This window comes from Schistocerca americana, chromosome 8 (assembly GCF_021461395.2).
Source record: "Schistocerca americana isolate TAMUIC-IGC-003095 chromosome 8, iqSchAmer2.1, whole genome shotgun sequence".
In the NCBI taxonomy this organism is placed as follows: Eukaryota; Metazoa; Arthropoda; class Insecta; order Orthoptera; family Acrididae; genus Schistocerca; species Schistocerca americana.
In genome coordinates this window covers 156,146,672-156,163,769 of record NC_060126.1, presented here as the reverse complement: position 1 = coordinate 156,163,769, position 17,098 = coordinate 156,146,672, and the positions used below count along the sequence as shown (strand labels likewise).

The following is a 17,098-nucleotide window of genomic DNA, read 5'->3' as shown; positions in this document are numbered from 1 at the left end:
GGAGTAAAATTACATCAGACGGAAGGTCAAGGATGACGCAAGCCGAACCCACTAAGCAAATGCTGCTTTTAACAAGAGAAGGGCTCAAGAAAGACCTAATAAAGACATTTGTTTGGAATGTGCGGAAGTGAAACATGAACACTCGAAGAAGCAGGAAAACATGAAATAACAGCCTCCGAGAAGTGGTGCTCAAGATTTTCTTGGTAGATACCATGTCAAACTATGAAGTGGCCCACAGAGTGGAGGAAGGTAATCAAACGGCTCTGAGCACTATGGGACTCAACTGCTGAGGTCATTAGTCCCCTAGAACTTAGAACTAGTTAAACCTAACTAACCTAAGGACATCACAAACATCCATGCCCGAGGCAGGATTCGAACCTGCGACCGTAGCGGTCTTGCGGTTCCAGACTGCAGCGCCTTTAACCGCACGACAGGAAGGTAATCGAACACAAAAGGAACACATGGGTGGCCATCTGCTGAAACATGATGGTATCATTAGAAGTGTGACTGAAGTGATAGTGGAAGAGGAAAATACAAGAGGCGGACCAAGACTAGATCACGTCAACCAGGGCATAGAGCAAACCTATACCGCTCTCAAGAGGAGACCCGAAGGCAGAAATGAATGGCGGACTGCTGCTAACCAGCTTGACTGTTGAAGACCTAAGAAGGAAGACTAGCATGAAATTGAGGAATAAGGTCAATAAGTGCACATATGAAGCACAGCGTTCTAAGGAAGCAAAGTGCGGACACTCTATATCCGGAGATATTTGTTACAGATGTACTCTTTTGCAGCTTTCTTAATCGATGAAGGTTCATGAATCGTTTGTATTTTTATTTATCGTAGACCTACTAGTATTTGCTAATTGAAGCTCCATCTTCAGGATCCATTTTAAAAATCATCTACATTGATTCATCTTTATCACATATACAGTGCAATAGGTAAGTTGAAAAATATAGGTAATAAATTATAGAATAGGGTACACACAATGAAGGAGCAGTGAGGAGACTTTTTACAAATTAAGATGCGTCTGTTTCACTAAACCATAATAAAAAGCCTCATTTAAAATTGTGAGCCCCGACTTCGGTGCTTCCTCTCTGAAATGCGTTTAGATCAATAAAGAAAAGCAAAATATAGGCAGTTAGTGGTCTTTTATTCTTAAGATATATGTCTAGCGCTATCTCTATCAAAAGGAACCCCAAACATACTGAAAAAAATGTTTAAATAAATTATGTTCATGCATACGCACAAGAAATATATTTTCTTGTGTTGCTTTAAAAGTTATATTTTCATTTTTAATGCTGATAGTAAATCATTTAAAATTAGTGTGGCTGTTAGCCTGACTGTAACTTTTCAGTTTGACGCAATTTCTATAGTTTTCTCATTAGTTTTGCTCCTCATTTTGCTAACTTACTTTACTTCTCATTGGGCCTCAAGACGCTGAAAATTTCGATGTAGCCACCTGAAATCGTACCTGGAATCTCTGCGTCAAGAAACAGCAATGCTGACAAGTAATCACTATATCTTCAGGACGCAACTATGAATCACCACGAGAAAGTTTGAAGATATAAATGAATAAACCCTCGGACACTGTCACTGACTGGCTTAAAAAAACTAGGCTTAATGAGAAAAATTTTGTATTATGTAATGCTGAATGTGTCTTGTTTTACGGTGTACTCTTTTTTCTAATATTCGTCTTGTAAATGCCCAACGAATAATTAATAATACGCCATAAACACCTACTGTATTCTACGCAGAAGGTAATTAGACGACTACTAGATAGGTACAAATAATACAAGTATTTTTTTTAGACATGTGCTTTTATTAAATAGCTTGTGGATGATGAGTCGGATCGGGGTGATTAGATTTTATAGGTTTTAGATGAAAGGTTTAGAGAAAAAAGGGGCATTTGAACGTGGTGGTGTTGTAGAAAAGGAGTGATCGGTTGCATAAGAATGAGGAGAAAATGAGGGTCGAGTCGCTGTTCTTCACCAGTGGCTGTAGCCATGGCCGTACCCGTGTCCAGGGTAACCGTAGTGGTTACCGTAGCCGTGGTAACCATGGTAGCCGTATCCGGGGTAGCCGTAGTGGTTACCGTATCCATGGTAGCCGTATCCAGAGTAGCCGTGGTGTCCCCACCCAGGGTACCCCTTGTAGCCCCAGCCAGGGTAACCGTAGTGGGACGAGTAGCCTGCAACATACATCACGTGCTTCAAACAACTTCATTTCAATGTATCAGACACTCTTATCTTCAAAAATACCAACAATAAGCTAAAAACTAATGCAAACAGAGACTATCTGCTTGATCCAGTAGTGTGCATGGAACGAAGTGGAGATGAGATCTGTTGTTTATGATCTCCGTCAATAAAAGTTATTCCCTCTGCAACTTTACGAGTTTCAAGCCACACACACACACACACACACACACAAGTAGAAATAATAGAAGTCGACTTGTGATATATAGATGTATAAAGGCAGACGAAGAGTGTGCTGAATGTATCCGTCGGCGTTCGGTATTAAATTACATCACAACCTAATATACAACATGAAGTGTTTGAAGCCTAATTACTATTGTGTTTAGTTCCGGGATTGTAAACGAAAGAGGTCTCGACAGGCAATCAGTCAGCCAGCACCAGATGAGTTCCACGTTATGGCATCCTCAGAAGTCGACATCTGACGAATGATGCATATTTGATTGTGATGCGTATGAGAAAATTACAGATATAGAAACAGGTGAACACGGACTTGAAAAATAATTCGAATCACTTGATTGAAGAACGACGGTAGGACCATATGTTACTATAGTAGTATCAGTTTTACCATAGATTGTGACAACAAGGCAAGATACATGGCTGGAACAACATTCCGATGTACGTGCGGGTAGTATAACGACTCACAAAAGTATTGGCCTATGTTGCTGATATCGACTCGCTATAAAATTGCGGAGAATATACCCTGTTTGCGTATGATTACTTTTCTGAAGAGTGAGAAACAGCTGTGTAGAAATTAACATTGTTTCTGCAATGTCCCATCGTGTGAAATCTGCCCTGTTCGTTCATGCGATCCACAACGCAGCAGATAACTGAGCTTGGCTTGATGCCATGTTTCGCGACTGCCAAACAGCTTTCGATACAGTTCTGCTCTGTCACTTAGTAAACAAAACATCGGAAACTCATGTCATTCTTCATGTGGAGCCATCAACCAAAGCGAGGTTAACGTCCTAAGTACCTCAAGGTAATGTCATATGGCCGCTGCTGTTTACGATCTACTGTAGGTAAATAACTTGGTGGATTTCATCTATAGCCCTATGAGCCTGTTGGCAGAAGACGAAGTTGTGTGAAGTTGGTGACATCATCATAATTCTACTACGAATTCCAGAGAGACCCTCGTATGATCTGCTGTCAGTGACTGATACATGACTCCAAATACAAATAAATGTTAAATAATGCGCGCATATGGGCGAATAAAGTCGGCATGATTTGAGTAGGGGATCGAAGAGCCTAGGCTAGTTCTGTTAGAGAAGGCTGGAAAAAAAGAATTCCGGTAAATGTTTAAGCAGAAGCCGCGCGTGAAAAACAGACATTACGACAAGGCTCTAGCAACGAAACTTTCCAGTGGCTGATCAGCCAGACGAAAATTAAAGGTCGACTATTTTTACAGCCGGTAAGTTTAACACCACTGGCACTTATTTACACATTACAGTATTACGATCAGCCATTTACGTTTTCATTTGACTTCATCATTTGCGTTCTACAACGAGCTTATCTCCAAGTGTCTAAGGTTTAGTATTGTAGTATACTGTTTCAGTCAGAACTTCGATGTGGCATATGTTTTTAAGATATACATTCCCGGCAGATCAGGTTTTTTCAACAAGTACCAGTTTTTAAAACCCGAAAATTTATTTTATATTTCCTTATCAACCGGCTGTCGGCTTTCTAGGCTACTCTCACACAACATACGACTGAAAAGACAGGTCACACAATATCAGCGAGAGTTCATAGGGTATGTTACCATTTTACGACTATATACACTCCTGGAAATGGAAAAAAGAACACATTGACACCGGTGTGTCAGACCCACCATACTTGCTCCGGACACTGCGAGAGGGCTGTACAAGCAATGATCACACTCACGGCACAGCGGACACACCAGGAACCGCGGTGTTGGCCGTCGAATGGCGCTAGCTGCGCAGCATTTGTGCACCGCCGCCGTCAGTGTCAGCCAGTTTGCCGTGGCATACGGAGCTCCATCGCAGTCTTTAACACTGGTAGCATGCCGCGACAGCGTGGACGTGAACCGTATGTGCAGTTGACGGACTTTGAGCGAGGGCGTATAGTGGGCATGCGGGAGGCCGGGTGGACGTACCGCCGAATTGCTCAACAAGTGGGGCGTGAGGTCTCCACAGTACATCGATGTTGTCGCCAGTGGTCGGCGGAAGGTGCACGTGCCCGTCGACCTGGGACCGGACCGCAGCGACGCACGGATGCACGCCAAGACCGTAGGATCCTACCCAGTGCCGTAGGGGACCGCACCGCCACTTCCCAGCAAATTAGGGACACTGTTGCTCCTGGGGTATCGGCGAGGACCATTCGCAACCGTCTCCATGAAGCTGGGCTACGGTCCCGCACACCGTTAGGCCGACTTCCGCTCACGCCCCAACATCGTGCAGCCCGCCTCCAGTGGTGTCGCGACAGGCGTGAATGGAGGGACGAATGGAGACGTGTCGTCTTCAGCGATGAGAGTCGCATCTGCCTTGGTGCCAATGATGGTCGTTTGCGTGTTTGGCGCCGTGCAGGTGAGCGCCACAATCAGGACTGCATACGACCGAGGCACACAGGGCCAACACCCGGCATCATGGTGTGGGGAGCGATCTCCTACACTGGCCGTACACCACTGGTGATCGTCGAGGGGACACTGAATAGTGCACGGTACATCCAAACGGTCATCAAACCCATCGTTCTACCATTCCTAGACCGGCAAGGGAACTTGCTGTTCCAACAGGACAATGCACGTCCACATGTATCCCGTACCACCCAACGTGCTCTAGAAGGTGTAAGTCAACTACCCTGGCCAGCAAGATCTCCGGATCTGTCCCCCATTGAGCATGTTTGGGACTGGCTGAAGCGTCGTCTCACGCGGTCTGCACGTCCAGCACGAACGCTGGTCCAACTGAGGCGCCAGGTGGAAATGGCATGGCAAGCCGTTCCACAGGACTACATCCAGCATCTCTACGATCGTCTCCATGGGAGAATAGCAGCCTGCATTGCTGCGAAAGGTGGATATACACTGTACTAGTGCCGACATTGTGCATGCTCTGTTGCCTGTGTCTATGTGCCTGTGGTTCTGTCAGTGTGATCATGTGATGTATCTGACCCCAGGAATGTGTCAATAAAGTTTCCCCTTCCTGGGACAATGAATTCACGGTGTTCTTATTTCAATTTCCAGGAGTGTAGATTATATGAATCACACAACCATAATAAAACACAAAGAGGCTATAAACAAACGGACCATACACAACGTAATACATATTGAAAGTATAAAACTGTAAAGGTCAGAACAGTATGTAAGTGAGTATTGACACAGTTAGCGGTGTTATATGAACTAAGCAACTACTGAATGTTGTGAAAATCAACACTGTGTATTTCAAATTATAATACGTTTATATTCCTCCAAGTACCGAGGGAATATGTTGTAAACGTTTTCTTCAGTTTTTATCGGTTTACTTGTTCCTGTACGCAAAGTCTGCTTTATCGTACGGTGACCAAAGGAATATAGGTATAAAAAACTATACTAATTGGGCACTCATGACTGGATTAGCTCAGGTTTTGTGTAAGAACTCGTAAGTTTGCTAGCGTTCTTAATGATTCTAAACAATTCCTGTACGCAAAGTCTGCTTTATCGTACGGTGACCAAAGGAATATAGGTATAAAAAACTATACTAATTGGGCACTCATGACTGGATTAGGTCAGGTTTTGTGGAAGAACTCGTAAGTTTGGTAGCGTTCTTAATGATTCTAAATAACGTCTAGTTCATTAATGTAATCGTTAAGTTGCATGTGCGCAGTGCTAAAAACATGAAATTGCATGTGAGCAGAAATACAGTGCGAGTGTGTCGGTTATTAATTACTTTAAATCGAAAAAGCGTTGAAATATAGTAATTACACTACACGTTCGTCAATGAAGGCACGAACAATGACTCTCCATTAGAACTGATCCACCGAGACTTTACCTACGATCCTGTCAAATACGTTACAAAATGCAGCTCTACGCTTTCAAAATCGACTCTTTCACACAGCTGTCAAGGAGCTTGGTCAACGAGGAGAGTAGTAAACGGACAGCTATGCTAGCCTGTTAATCGGATATTTCATTGACGTTTTGATTCTTCTTGAAATATAGTCAGTAGTCCAAACCACAATACGTATTAGCAACGTTAATGCCGTATTTAAGTGTTACTACTAACACACTGGCAGAAAAAAAATAAAGTTCTGTACGGAATAACTTTTAACACTTCTCGGAATCTTGCGCCTTTTGATGAAAGCTTATACGGTTCTAAAGTTGTAGCATGTGAGAATATATGGTAACGTAACACCAGCGGAGAACGATTGGTGTGGTAGATGATAAAAATACACAAAGAAAGACTGGACACAGGGAACGAAAATCTGCTCTGAAAGAAACTGCATGGCTTTCGAAAAAAAAAAAGATCATGTGTAACTCAGCTTCCTCTGTGCGTCCACGAGGCCCAGAAAACAGGAGATACCGGCACCCAGGTAGATGCAGTGTTCCTTGACTTCCGTAAGGTATTTGATACAGTTCCACACTGACGCATAATGAGCAAATTAAGAACGTAAGGAATATCAGACCAGCTATGAGTCTAAATTGGAGAGTTTCGAGCAAACAAAACGCAGCCTGTCATTGTTTCAGAGACGGGTATTCAGATGAAGAAGTGACTTTCAGTAAATATAAATCTCTTAGTAAGCAACGTTGGAAGTTCCATGAGATTTTTCGAAGGATGGTGCTGTTGTGTACAGAGAAGTAGCAACGCTAGAAAATTGTAGCGAAAGGTAGTAGGACCAGAGGGGATCGACCCTTGGTGCAGTGAGTGGTAACTGACATCGTAAACAAATGTAACGTACTGCGTATACATACACCGAAGATCCATTACTGTATGGTTACGCGGTTGTAGAACATTCACCGGAAGCAGTTCCTTCCACGAAATGTCCAGGGGTATGCATACGGAGCAGTTCGAGATGGAACGGCCACACAAAACTAATTGCTGGAAAGGCGGATGCGAGACGAAGAATCGTTACATGAATTCTCAGGGTATGTAGTTCATCAGCAAAGGAGGTTATGCACAAAACCCTCGTTCAACGAACACTTGAATATTGCTCATCAGTGTGGGATCCTGACCAGATAGGATTGCTAGAGATCCAAAGAAGAACAGCGAGTTTCGTGATAGATTAATTTAATAAGTACGAAAGCGTTACGCAGCCGATCACCCAATTCCAGTGGCAGACGTTGAAACAGAGAAGTTCTCTATCACGGCGTGGGTTACTTTTTAGGTTCCGAGAGCATGCGTTTCTAGAGAAGTCAACAAACGTATTGCTTCCTCATACGTCTTTATCGCGAAAGGACTGTGAAGATTCGAGCACACATGGAGGCTGTCCGGCATTCAGTCTTTTTCCGAACCATTCGTGACTGAAACAGGAAAGGAGGGAAATGGCAGTGATGTACAAAGCACCATCCGGCACACACCGCAATGTAGCTTGCGGAGTACAGATGTAGATGCATAATGGTCGATAATAGCACCGGTTAGAAATATAGGGTTGCTCCTCTGGAGGTACATATTCAGAATGAAATGTGATGATATGAGTAAAACCATTTGGAATTCATTAGCAGAAAAAATGTGTGAATGTAGGCTTTCCCGGTGGATACTGCTGATAAAATCTTCTCGGGCTTCCATCCTGGTAGCTGCGTCGAAAATCCGCGACGTTTTGATGAGTGTCATTCTCATCATCTTCTGGCAAAGACTTCGCCAGAAGATGATGAGAATGACACTCATCGAAACGTCGCGGATTTTCGACGCAGCCACCAGGATGGAAGCCCGTTAAGATTTTGAACAGAAAAAAATGTGTTCCAAGGGTATTACAAAATCCCTATTAAAGCGCCTTAAGAAAGTTACACACACTAATTCAGACAGACAGTAAAATGTTATTACGGCTTGAAAGGAAGGAAGGAAAATAGTGGTTTAACGTCCCTTAGACAACAAGATCATCAGAGACGGTTGATAATACTTGGAAGTGTCAAAAATGGGAAGGAATCAGCTGTTTTTTTTTTTCGAAAGGAAGCATCCCTGCATTCGACTTAAGTGATTTAGAGAAATCAAGGAAAAACTTTATCTGGTTGATAGGACAGTGATTTAAATCCCCCTTCTCCCCACTGCCTATACAGCGCCTTAAAAGTATACTAAATCTCTCCATTCAAAGCTTCAACGTGCGCTAAGCGGGAAAACCTTTCATGGAGGACAGAAAATAGGTACTGACGAGAGGACGCGAAAGTTTCTGTCAGAAATTGAAATGAGTCACGAAGCCACTACTTCCTTACTTTCGAAGATGCTGATTCCACAGATTAGTGGGTGCGCCTTACTGCTGTTCCGAACGAAACGAGAGGCGATCATGACAAGTCGATGTTTTTAGTCCGTCAGTGAGACGTGCCCGGATGGCGTGACTAGTGGCGCGCTGCAAGGCAGGGATGCGGGCTACAGTCCAGCGTTCCAATCTCGGTACGATATACAATTTTATCTAATCTCATACAGTTGTACTGAGCTGAGTCTTGAATGCTACAGATGATAACAGAATAGGACGTGAAAAGATGTCACTCACCGTGGTACCCGTAACCAGGGTACTTGTAGCTGTACGGGTAGTACCCGTGTCCGTGTGAGACGGCCAGAGGGTAGGAGGCCTCACAGCCATACAGCAGGGCCAGGCAGGCCACCGCCAGAAGGCACACCTGCAACACCATAAATGCAGCACGTGTAGGTCTCGAGATATGTGACTGAGGAGCGTCTATGTGCATTCTAAAGTAATATCTTTGTCGACATCTGGTTTCGTAATCTGAACAACGTAACAGATTATTCTATTCCTCTGACCTGTAACGAAATGGCAAATTGAAATAATATGAAATATCTCTAAGAGACTCTCTCCAGAGTCTTCTCGTTACAACAAGTGCACAGGGCTTCTCCTGCACGAGGAGTGTCACGAGGAAAACTGCAGCAGTGGAGGCGAACCCTCGAGTTTGTAGAAGAAGTAGAAAATTACGTGCGTAATCACCGATTAAATTTCGCTTTCTTTGACAATATGTAATACAAACGTTCACTTAATATTCAGGTTGTCTTAATCTTTATGGATCTTCGGATGAAAATTATACAGACTTAAGATGATCTAAGCTGAATACTTGGAGACAAGAAACCAATGGTCGGAAACGATCATTGAACGACTGGGAAAGGTGAGGAGAGGGGGGGGGGGGGGGGGGGGAGGGGGGGGGGGGTTAAGATGTTCTGTGCAACAATTCGAGGACTACAGGAGTTTCTAAACGTCACACGCTACTGTATTAGCGCCTGAAGTTCTGCCTCTAAAAATAATACCCAGTCATCTGTACTGTGACCATGGGCAGTAACATTTGTGCTAAAGCCAATGTATGAATCGTTACTGTGTGAAACTCTTGTAGAAACTGAAAAGAGGCTATGTGGCGGGGTCTCATTTGCCATTCTCAGTGTGCAACAGACAGTAAGGATATTTGAGAGAGTGTGGAAGAAAGTTTATGAGCCGTTGTAATGCGTGCACTGTGACGCGAGAATGGCTTTGGCCTGCTGCTATAAGATGTAAGTCATTTAAATCGATAAAAATCCAGATATTAGTTTCTAATTACGAAGTATAAGGTTTAGGGTACTCCGGCAGGATGTATAATTTGTCATTATATGTTTTGGACAGCCTGTACAGTAGATGCATGTATGTACGCTTATGTGTATCTGTATGGAGATGATCAGTTTCTCCGAGCAAAGGAGGTTGGGAAAATATTTGTAACATTGTTAAAAGGCTCCACTGAACTGCGTTTGACCAAACTTGGATTTAAATGTCATTGAGACAGTAACAAATGGCCTATAATTACCGAAAATTGTGGATCAAATATTAATATCGTTTGTGTACTTCCACCTGGAAGGTAACTGTGATTATTGAAAAGCGTGATGTGTAGTAAAGTAGATGATTCCTGCCTATTTTTTGGCTGGGTATTTGGCATTTTAATGTGCAATCGAGAAGCGTGGTGAAATTTTTGGATTCGAATAAAAAATTCTACATAATTTTGGAGTTCTTTTAAAGGAATGTGCAAGTTAATACACAGGTACTGCAAACTTCAGTAGTTCGGAAACATAAATCTTAAAATTCAGTGTAAGTAAAGCTACTACAAGAAAACTAAAAGTATACGTGGCTGTAATAAAAAAATAATGAGATGGATGAGAAAGTGTCAAAGCCCTTCAAAAGCTGAAGATTAATCCTGTCAAACATAAACAGAGTCGAAAAAAGAATACTGTGCAAAAAGAAAGAAAATTTACACAAAATTAACGTTGTTAATTAATTACTTAATATTTGTTGTTAGTTAATTATTTAATATTTACTCCTAAAATTAACAACGTTAATTGCATGAAAGTCTTTGTCAGAGCATAGTTAAAACAATTACAGCCTCGGTCGACAGAGGGCTGTAACTGCTTTAACTTTAATTTGTAAACGGTTGCTGACCACACAGCCATGTTTAAAACTTAGTGTTCGCTGGCTGGATGTTGACAAATGAAGTGTATGGATGAAAAGAAAAATGTTCGATCTATGAGTTAAACAACCGAGAAGGTGCTACGTAAAATTTAAGCTAGTTAAATTGTGTTTTTATTTTTGCTGTAATCTTAAGTACTCCCAACTGAGCTATTGGAGCAATTCAAATTTCGTAGTTGCAGCGAAACAAGTCACCCAACGAAGATTAACTGCTTTCATCTTATTAATGCATGAATTGCTTATGTCTGGTAAATGCGAGGTATACTTTATACTCTTGTCATTGTCTATGGGTGAAAAGTCATTCAGACTGCCTCAGTTTTATACCATTCCTCGAAAGAAATAAGAATAGAAGCTGTGCAAGTGAAAACTGCTGTGAGTATTAATGTGAGAACCGTTTCATTTTTCATTTCAAAAGCACTGTAACTGGCGATTTGTAATTTCATCCTGCATTTATACTGACACTTTCTTTGTTCTTCTAAAACCTCGTCACTATTAAATAATTTGTCCAGAGTAAACCATTAGGGGAGCTGAGACTCAGAGGCATTTGAACAACACTGTAGTACGAAATGCGGCAGCTTTTAGCTTAGAGAGAGACGAGTGTTAGTGGAAGTGTAGAACTCACCAGTGAGAGAACGCGAGACATTGTGCTTGTCGACTGAGGGCTGAGTGCTGACAGTGAGGAGGTGCGTGGCGGCGGCTGTTTTATACCCATCAACGCTGCCGACGTCGGCATTTGTAGCGACTCGGGGTTTCAACACTGAAAACACCGGCGGTCGCGCTACTGGCGCAGCCTTGTGTGCCGGAGAAAAAAGTGCAAGCGACATGGCTTGCGACGGCCCAGGCCCTAGGCGCCGCCTCTCATCACACGCTCACGAGAAACTGCGTGAAGTTTGGAGAAATAGGGGAGAGGTACTCATGGAATGAGGTCTTCGTAGATTAGCGTCGAAGAGTATTTCCACTCGAAGACGAGGTTTTTCTGTTTCGAATCTAGATCCCGAACGTCGTTATAACCTAGCAACACGTTTCATAACGGGATGCATCCACTGAAGAAGTAAGATTTATTCATCCTAGTGAGTTTCGTTCTTCCAGGAATTATAGAAGAAAATTTTAAATGGTTCAAATGGCTCTGAGCACTATGGGACTTAACTTCAGAGGTTATCAGTCCCCTAGAACTTAGAACTACTTAAACCTAACTAACCTAAGGACATCACAGACATCCATGCCCGATGCAGGATTCGAACCTGCGGCCGTAGCGGTAGCGTGGTTCCAGACTGTAGTGCCTAGAACCGGGCAGCCACTCCGGCCGGCATAGACTTTAAATCTTGTAAGGGGTCCTAAAGAGTGACTGCACTTTGCTATAGGAAACCCTGATTTAAAGGAAAAGAAAACACCTCACCATAAATGTTCCTTTTATCCTTTATGCGCTCTCCCAAGCTGCCAGTATCGGACTCCTCTCTAAATGTTAAATGCCTTTGCAAAATGTATGTTTGCGTATACAGTGTGTTAGTAAAAATCCATTTATATTCCAGAACTTGTGATAGGAAGCAGAACTTGCTCATGAAAGTCCCCGTCATGCTGGAATGGAAATCAAACAATAATCAAGATACTCGAGCGTATCAGCCACTGGTTACATCTTCTTAGAATGTTAAATCCCTTTCTAATAACTTTTAAGATCTTCCTCATTGTTGTAGTTCCTTGGTTTACTCGACTGCAGTTTGATTTTTATCATTAGTTTAATAATTCAGCTTGTTTTCATATTGTTGTGTGAGTATCAGTTACAGAGCAGCATTTCATTCTGTAGCTATATTCATGCATGGTTCCTGCGTTTCACATTTTTTTCCGTGGTGTAGCTGTCGTTTGTCATTTCCTTAAAAATAGTATTAAGTACAGTTCTCTGAAATCAGTTACAAAGCCCAACATTTCCTGTTTTTCCTTTCAAGTGTGTTCTTTTAACTCGTATTTTTAGAGGAGATCCACAGAGATCAATCTTCTATGGCATGGGTGTACCGCACTTCACAAAATGCACAGCATTGACATTTGAGAAATGTTCGAAATAAGCCATTAACTTGCATCATGAACACCGAATGAAAAATAGTATTTCGTTTATCATGGAATTATAGTTTCCATAAATTATAGATTTTAGTTCAAGTTTACGTAACTGACTACATCATTAATTCAGTAATAGAATTTTTCTGTTCTCGTCTTTATCTAGTTCTATCGCTGTCATGTTAAATTATTACTATTATTTATCGTGTGATGAGATTAATTCAATCAATCTTTACGCTACTGAGCCACTTGTTGCCCTAATTCTCAACGACCGAAAAAATGGGACTTAACTGCTAAGGTCATCAGTCCCCAAGCTTACACACTACTTAACCTAAATTATCCTAAGGACAGACACACACACCCATGCCCGAGAGAGGACTCGAATCTCCGCCGGGACCAGCGTCACAGTCCACGTCTGTGGCGCCCCAGACTGCTCGGCTCATCCCGCGCGGCTCAACGACCGACAAAGTTGTTTTTACCCTGAAGTGGTCTCCCCACAAGCGGTATTAGTTCTTCCATCACTGCTTTATATATTATTTAGTGTGAGATTATTTCCTTGTTAATTTTCCGACCTTCAGTGTTGCCACTTCTTAGTTGTTGGTTCTAAAATGAAAAATAATTAGACTTTTACGGGGATTAATTTGTCATTTTTATTACGAGACATGCTACGCCCAAAAATTCTACGGGCAATACAGGCGCACACACACACACACACACACACACACACACACACACACACACACACACATACACACAAGAGCGCGCAGGCTCACGTGCGCAAATATACAACAACAAGTTTGTAAGCATATCCATCTTATAAGTATACGTTCAATCATTCACAGAAAAGTTTTTTTGGGGAACTGCAGCCCCATTCTTCACGGAGTGCTGCACTGAGGAAAGGTATCGATTTCGGTCGATGAGGCCTGGCACGAAGTCGGCCTTCCAAAACATCCCCAAGGATTCAGGTCAGGACTCTGTGCAGGTCAGTGCGTTACAGGGATGTTATTGTCGTGTAACCACTCCGCCACACGCCGTGCATTATGAGCAGGCGCTCGATCGTGTTGAAAGATGCAGCCGCCATCCCCGAATTGCTGTTCAACAGTGGTAAGCAAGAAAGTGCTTAAAACATCAATGTAGGCCTGTGCTGCGATAGTGCCACGTAAAACAACAAGGGGTGCAAGCCCCCTCCATGAAAAACACGACCACACCATAACACCACCGCTTGCGAATTTTACTGTTTACGCTACACACGCTGGCAGATGATACACTGTTCAGTCGTTCAATGTTTACGCTCATTACACAAAGCGAGGCGTCGTTTGGCGTTTACCGGCGTGACGTGTGGCTTATGAGCAGCCGCCCGACCATGAAATCCGAGTTTTCTCACCTCCCGCTTAACTGTCATAGTACTTGTAGTGGATCTTGATGTAGTTTAGAATTCCTGTGTGATGGTCTGGATAGATGTCTGTCTATAACACATTACGACCCTCTTCAACCATCGGCGGTCGCTGTCAGTCAACACACGAGGTCGGCCTGTACGCTTTTGTGCTGTACGTATCCCTCCACGTTTCCACTTCACTATCACATCGGAAGCAGTGGACATAGGGATGTTTAAGAGTGTGGAAATCTCGCGTACAGACATGTGACACAAGTGACAACCGGAACGCCCCATTCTGCTCTCTCACGATGTCTAATGACTACTGAGGTCGCTGATATGGAATACATGGCAGTAGGTGGCTGCACAATGCTCCTAACATGAAAAACGTATGCTTTTAGGGGTGTCCGGATACTTTTGATCACATTGTGTATATATATTTTGTGGAAGAGATTACACGAGCAGAATATGGCAAAAATATTTGGAAAGAACACATTGGAGGCCTCATCAAGGGTGAGGAATTGTCTAATAACGTGATACAAGAAGAAATATGTGTCGATATGGAAGACATAGGAGAACCCGTATTACAGTCACAGCGTAACAGAGTTCTGGAGGACTTGCGACCAAATGAAGCGGATGACATACATAACATTCCTTCAGAATTTCTAAAATCGTTGGAGAATTGGCAGTCAAACAACGTTTCAAGTTGATTTATAGACCTTTTGAGTGTCGATACGTACTGTCAGACTTTCGGAAAAATATCGTCCACATGTTACCGAAGAACGCAACCGCACAATCGGCTAAACAGATGATGCACCCAAATTTCTAATAAGAATAATATACATATGTACGAAGGGATTTCAGTGATAAAATTACTTGGTTCAAAAGGCTCTGAGCACTATGGGACTCAACTGCTGTGGTCATAAGTCCCCTAGACTTAGAACTACTTAAATCTAACTAACCTAAGGACAGCACACAACACCCAGCCATCACGAGGAAGAGAAAATCCCTGACCCCGCCGGGAATCGAACCCGGGAACCCGGGCGTGGGAAGCGAGAACGCTACCACACGACCACGAGATGCGGGCGATAAAATTACTTGATGACGCTGCAATCTGCAGTGAAAGCGAGGAAGAATTACAGGATTTGTCAAACTGGATGTTACTGTATAGTGTTCATGGAATGTGGATTCTTATAAACCGAAGAAAGACGAAAGTAATGAGCAGTAGCAGAAATGAGATTTGCAATGAACTTACCATCAATAATGTTGACGACGAAATAAAGAAAGTTAAGAAATTCCGTACCTACGATTGAAAGTAACATACTATAAACGAAGCAAGGTTGACATAAAAGGCACACTAGCGTAGGCAAATAGGGCATTCCTGCTTGAGAGAAGTCTACTATTGTATCAAATATCGGCCCTAATTTGAGGAAGAAATTTATGAGAATGTATGTTTGGAACATAGCACTGAATGGAAGTGAATCACGGACCACAGGAAAACAGGAAAAGATGTGGATAGAAGCGCCTAATATGTGGATACTGGTATTTCCTACAAATAATTGAGGACGGTTGATGCAAGTGTCAGTCTGAGATGAACAGGCTTGCACACTAGAGGAACTGGTGGTAGATCAGTCAACCAACAACGTGATTTTATTTCATTCATTTAATAAATATTGGTGAATATCTGCAGAAAACGAGAATTAATGCTAATATACTAAAATGTTCAAACATGAATTGGATTTTTTATGGTTCATTTTTATATTTACCCAGTTTTAATTAATACAGTCCGTTTTCATTCCTATTTTTGCTTGAAGCTACACTGTTTGGACTAATATATCTTCGGATGTATTGTTTGGCCTGATCTACATTGTTGCTTCGTATAGGGCATTGAGGGAACCATGTTCTTTGTATGGTACTTCTTACATTCGGCTCTGAAATAAATACTCACTTTTTGGTTTTCTTGCTACTGAGCGATTAAACCTACGGCGGGCACCAAATCCCAGTTGCAGGTTGTCTATCCAACGGCATCGAGGGGCCTAAATTTGAAATGTTGTCACTCGCTAAGAGTTGTAATCTTACGTTACAGGTTTCACATAGTAAGAGCGTGTTACAGTCATAAAATATGTATGTGTCTCGAGGCAGCGTAATTCATTGCGAGCAAATACTCAGAATATACAGGGTGTTTATAAATGAATATCGGGGTTTTAACGCTTTGTAATATTTATTACATTAAACTTACAGTTATAAATGATATGTCAAATGAAAGAACAGCTCAAACAGTTTTACCTAGAACCGTATAAATGTTCAATGCGAGCACCATTTGTTACACGGCACACATCAAGTCTATAGCCAAGCGCTGGATAGGCCGCAAGGGGCCCAATGACAGCGCTTGCTTTGCACGGCCTCCACGTTCACTCGCCCTACCGCCATGCAATTTTTTCCTTTGGGGCTTCATCAAGGATCGTGTGTACGTGCCTCCGCTACCAACAGACCTCCCTGAATTAAGAAACCGGATTGAAGCAGTTGTTGCTACAATCACTGAAGACACACTTATCAACGTTTGGGAAGAACTCGGCTATAGACTAGACGTGCGCCGTGTGACAAATTGTGCTCACATTGAACATCTATAAGGTTCCTGGTAAAACTGTTTGAGTTGCTCTTCCATTTGACATGTAATTTATAGCCGGCCGGTGTGGCCGTGCGGTTAAAGGCGCATAAGTCTGGAACCGCGTGACCGCTACGGTCGCAGGTTCGAATCCTGCCTCGGGCATGGATGTGTGTGATGTCCTTAGGTTAGTTAGGTTTAATTAGTTCTAAGTTCTAGGCGACTGATGACCTCAGAAGTTAAGTCGCATAGTGCTCAGA

General features: G+C 42.6%; 1 protein-coding gene across 1 annotated transcript in view; it reads right to left on the bottom strand.

Moving 5' to 3' along the window:
• Positions 1-1,986: 1,986 nt before the first annotated feature.
• LOC124545648 (prisilkin-39-like) overlaps positions 1,987-17,098 on the bottom strand; it is a 41,689-nt gene continuing 26,577 nt past the window's right edge. Inside the window, exons 4-5 of the mRNA XM_047124593.1 lie at positions 8,878-9,004; positions 1,987-2,189 (exon numbers count right to left, since the gene is read on the bottom strand). Of these exons, the coding sequence (XP_046980549.1) occupies positions 1,987-2,189; positions 8,878-9,004 (330 nt within the window). The remainder of the gene's footprint in view (positions 2,190-8,877; positions 9,005-17,098) is intronic.